The 4,791-nt window shown below is 45.1% G+C and overlaps 1 protein-coding gene across 1 annotated transcript; it reads right to left on the bottom strand.

The window, feature by feature from the left end:
• Positions 1 to 410: 410 nt before the first annotated feature.
• On the bottom strand, positions 411 to 4,208 carry LOC1276818 (uncharacterized). Its single transcript, XM_316210.4, has 4 exons — positions 3,913 to 4,208; positions 1,314 to 1,421; positions 1,133 to 1,207; positions 411 to 1,033 (listed from the first exon to the last, which is right to left on the bottom strand). The coding sequence occupies exons 1-4, from the start codon at positions 3,928 to 3,930 to the stop codon at positions 830 to 832; spliced, it is 405 nt and encodes a 134-aa protein (XP_316210.4). The 5' UTR covers positions 3,931 to 4,208; the 3' UTR covers positions 411 to 829.
• Between the last annotated feature and the right edge of the window lie 583 nt (positions 4,209 to 4,791).

The raw sequence follows: 4,791 nt of genomic DNA, 5'->3' as shown, positions 1-4,791 counted from the left end.
TTGTTGTTTGTTTATCTCTCCCCCGTTCGACTCATTTTTCGGATTGAAGGTCATCGCATTTAATTGAGCTCATCAACATCACCACAACATCAATTTGCATCAGCAAGCAGAGATGATTCTATTCCATCAGAGGTGTATAATTTTCCAACCTCACTGCTGATAATTGAAGACAGCGAAGCTACCAGAACCAACCGCCGGCACCTGGAAGTGAAGGCACCGAACACAATTCCGCACTGACGCACGGGCACTGTTCAGTACTAACAAGCAGAACAATCTTCCATCTTGAGAGCAACAATCCAACGCGCCCTCTCTGTCCTCTTGTACATCAGACCACGAATAGCTTAACTCGACACCCTTTGACACCGTTACCCGCAAGGTTCAATAAAACACACACGTGCGCTACGCATGGAAAAGGTGAGATGATATGGCGGTTTTATTCGTCGGAAATAAGCGCACTTAATTTCGTTCTTACCGCAACACGCATGTTGAATGTGTGTATGAATGTGTGTTTTCGAGCGGGTAAAATCGGTTTTAAAATGCCCGAAACTCGTCGAAACGCGCCCCTCCTAAAAGAACCCCCTGCTAGATCGATCACAGAAACAGAAACATCAGTATTTACACAAATTTGCACCGGGGACAGCGTGCTTGTTCAAATTATAACCATTACGTTGCAATCAGCCCGCCGTGGGTATGTTTGGTGCGGCTTTTTAGCCGCATGTAACTTTGCCACTTCCTGCTCCTGCTTTCCTGTGTGGTGTTTCGGGTGGACGGGCGGCACTGGAATGCAAAGTGCAGACCGCAACGCTGACCGGCGGACCAGCAAGTTCGTCTAGTTCTTCTCCTCCAGTTTCTTCTTCTTCTTGCCGTCCGTCTCGTTCGCGCCCTCGGCCTCCTCCTCCTCGTCCACGTTCACGTTGATGTTGCGCACGTTGCTTGACCGTGCCCGGAAGTAGCTGCCGGAACCGGCCTGCTGCAAATTTCCGGCAATACTCTGCACCAGATCGTTGACGGCCTTCAGCGTTTGGATTGGGATCTGGCAAAGGGCGGGAGGAAGAGAGAGAGAGAGAAGCCATATCGTCAGTATGGAGTTCAACTTTTGAGCACAGTGCAAGAAAGCAAAAAAAACCGTTACATTGAATATGTTGTCCAGTATGCTCGACCGGGGCAGGTTAATGTTTGCGCTCTGATTGACAATTTTACCGTCAGCCTGTAACAGAAAAACGACAACCGAAAGGGAGTTCATGTTTGAGGGTGCACTTGGAACGATATGGCATGTGTGTGTGTGTGTGTGTGTGTTGTTCTGGTGTACTTACCGACTCGTCCCCTTCGATGGCGGGACGGGCGCTGCACGGTGGGACAGTGACGGCCAGTGCAAACAGCACCAACGCAACGGCGGCGAAGCGGATGCAGCTGCTCGTGAGCTGAGGGCGAAAGTGTGAGGTACAAGATGGTGGTAGGTTTAATCAATTTATTTGAAGAAGCATGTGCTTTGCTGCTTGGTAAGTGCTTGGTTAGGGTGTTGCTAAACGGTTGCAATGTGGCTTGAACAGATGACAGCTTACATGAATTAATTTAAATACATTTTCTGTAATGTTTTAACAATTGATGTGTTTTCGCTTAATAAGATTATTTGAATTGAATTTCTTATTTATTTTCAAGTTATTTTAAAACTATTTTAATTAATTACTTCGAAATACATTAAAAAAATATAAAGCCCTGCTCACTGGGAACTACAAGCAGTGTAGAAAGAATATATTATGTTACTCTTCCGTAGGCGAATCAAGAACAGTTCTTTTTTAATGTTTTTTTCCCACTCATTAAACTGATTGTGCTTCCGCCCACCCTGGGAAAATTATAGTTAATCAAGTAGTTCCAGGAGCCATCAAACTGAAATAAATGCCAACTGGCCCGTAGAACTGTGCTATCCTGTGTGTGGGTGCACATTTTCTTTCGCCCCTTCCTGTTCCAATTTTATATGTTTTGCGTATTTCACCCAGATTAAGCACAGCTTTAGAACGCATTTGCTTAGATTGGCACATTTCACACCACGCATAAAGAGAGAGCGAGGGGGGAAAGAGAGTGCAGGCGTGATTAGGGGACGCATTCTTCGACACAAGCAGACCACAAGACTACGTGACCGTTTACCAGCGGGCGAGGGGTGTATACATTGAGTCCGAAATGGCTCTGGGACCTCTCGAGTCGGGCTTCAAAATTAAATGATGCTGAACACACTTCCTGTCCCGGTCCGGTGCATGGTGGCCATTTTTTCCGGCCAATTGACTCCCCAGCTCTCCATGGGCTATGTTTGCGTCAGTTTGGAAAATTAATTTCACCCTCTCTCCCCATTTTTTCTCTTCCGTACGAGATACACTCGTCACGTTGGATAAATAAGTGAATGAATGCATCAACAGAACAGAAACAACTACACCTACACCACTGGTCAACCATTGGAGTGGTGAGATTTTATTTAACATTGAGTGACAATTTTACGGTGCTCTACCAAGGATACTCTGCCCGTTCACCACTCGACAACCACACACACACACACTCACGAACAACGAAACCCATGCAGGTTGGAGCGTTGAACAAACCCCGGGAACGTTCCAGTGGTTTGGCACTGCGCATGCAAAAGTTTAGCTGTATTGTAGCGAGTCTGTTTGAATTTTACTTACCGTGTCAATCCATCATGCACGATATAAAATATAAAATAAACCAAAAAGACAAGTAAATCCATGGAAGTACTGGGAACAAACCGTCAAACTATAAAACTCGGCACGGTGGGCACTGTTCGGAATATTTGCACCACTTAACCGTTAGCCGGTTGGGTGAAAATGTCCCTTAATTAATTGCTGCGTAAAATGCTGCGCCAGAGCGAGTGCTGCTCTTCGAAACTTCAAACGGACCGGATGGCATGAGATGTATCTCCAATTGTGCCCACGCTGCGAGCACAACTTTTGGGGTTTGGTAGAATTGGTTCCAACGGAAAAACGCGCCAGAATAAGTTGCATGTATTGTGGTTGCAGGCGGTATAAAATGCCGACCAACCGAGCGAGGAGCGGTGGACCGAGTAGAGGAGTAATATTGTCGTCGAATATGCCTGCACTGCAACGCAGCAATCAAATTACTGTGAGAAATTGTTGGAGCAAACATTTTGCAACGAAAATTTGCGATCGAATGAATGCTTTTCATCTTTGGAAGGAGTGCGTGCCTTTTTGTTCTCGGGTGGGAATGGAATTGCTTATCGCTGAATGGTATGCATCACTGTTGAGGATATACAATGAAATTGTAATGCGATGAGGTATTTTTCAGGAGACAACGTTTTTTCCTTTGGAATGGAATTTTGAATACTGTTTTACTTCAATGCTGTATAAACACATGTTGTATTGTACAGCTCTACAAGCTTTCTAGTGTTAAATCGCTATTTTGAATTGCTTTTTATTCATATCTTAACCATGATCATTCAAAGATATTTGCAAAACACAACAAACGCCACCGTAAGCCATTAGATAGCCGGCATTGGCAACGACGGTTTCTCTCGCATATGGGCAGTCCAATGTATGCCATTCACCCGTACCAGTGGCTCACCGGTAAAGCCCGCGCATGGCACAAGACCATGGCACGATACCGTTTGGGTCGTTACGACTTTACGTAACACCTTTGCGTCCACCGACTTCATCCGTTCCATGTACGGCCTCCGGGGCCAACGATTTGGTCACATTTTAAGATCTAACGCGCAAACGAAAACGGCTGCAAACTGGATCATGACCCAGTTGCAGATTGGATCCAATAATGTCTACACACGCAGGCTGTCCGATCGTGATGATCGTCAGTTCAATGCACTTAACAAAATAAGTAAACATTTGGGCAACCGTTTAGAACATTACGCTTTCTCTCGCACCATTCGACACTCACTTTTCCTTTGTTGGCCATTTTGCTGACGGGATGGTACAATTTGCAGTACAAATAAAGCACAATGGGCGAAACCGCACGTTAGTGACTTCAACGCTACGTCAAGCGGCGAACAGAGGGCCGGTAAATTCAATCTCTTTGTCTTAATCACAACACACACACACCGCACTGTAGCACTTTAGCGTATCTTAGCTTCTGCGCTTGCGAGACCGTATGATACACTGGGTGCGACTGGTTCAGCGACGGGCAGCGAACTGAGCCACTTTGTGTGGCGCAGCAAACGTTAAATTTCGACCATTCGTTTGCAATCTCTGCGCTGCGCTGTCCGGTCCGGTCTCTGGTGCGTTGTGGTGGGATGGTCTTCGGTATAGCTTGCAAGGGCGGAAGGAGAAGCGAAAATGCTCGCGCAATGCGCGTATGCTGCATGAGCCATTGGGTGCTGGCTGGGCGGTGTATGATGCCGCCAGACCGGTATGATACAGTGAGGGAAAAGTGAGTTGGTACAAGCGTTCGATTTTCGGTGGTGTTTTAACGACTGTAGATTTAAACTTTATGCTTGTGTATGTGTTTTTTATATTTATGGATTTAAACATTTCTATCAAAACATTACGTAAATATGCTTTTTTTATTATTTTTTATTTATTAATTTATGAATGTTATGATATTTTCTCACAAAATGAAGAAGCAGTCCAATAATTAAAAAATATAGAAAGGAAATATGGAGTTCATGAATGAAACAGAAATAAAAAGATAGAAAGTAAATGAATTAAGCCAGTCTCGTGATACAGTCGTCAACTCGAACGACTTAACAACATGCCCGCCATGGGTTCAATCCCCGAATGGACCGTACTACCATACGTAGGACTGGCTATTCTGCTATAG

This window comes from Anopheles gambiae, chromosome 2 (genome assembly GCF_943734735.2).
Source record: "Anopheles gambiae chromosome 2, idAnoGambNW_F1_1, whole genome shotgun sequence".
Taxonomy (NCBI): Eukaryota; Metazoa; Arthropoda; class Insecta; order Diptera; family Culicidae; genus Anopheles; species Anopheles gambiae.
Note: the sequence above shows the minus strand (reverse complement) of the source record. Positions and strands in the feature narration are given on the sequence as shown.

Coding starts and splice junctions, on each gene's coding strand:
- LOC1276818 (XM_316210.4), bottom strand. Junction 1,208..1,313: donor CCATCGAAGGGGACGAGTCG/GTAAGTACACCA, acceptor TTTCTGTTACAG/GCTGACGGTAAAATTGTCAA. Junction 1,034..1,132: donor TACTGGACAACATATTCAAT/GTAACGGTTTTT, acceptor GCCCTTTGCCAG/ATCCCAATCCAAACGCTGAA.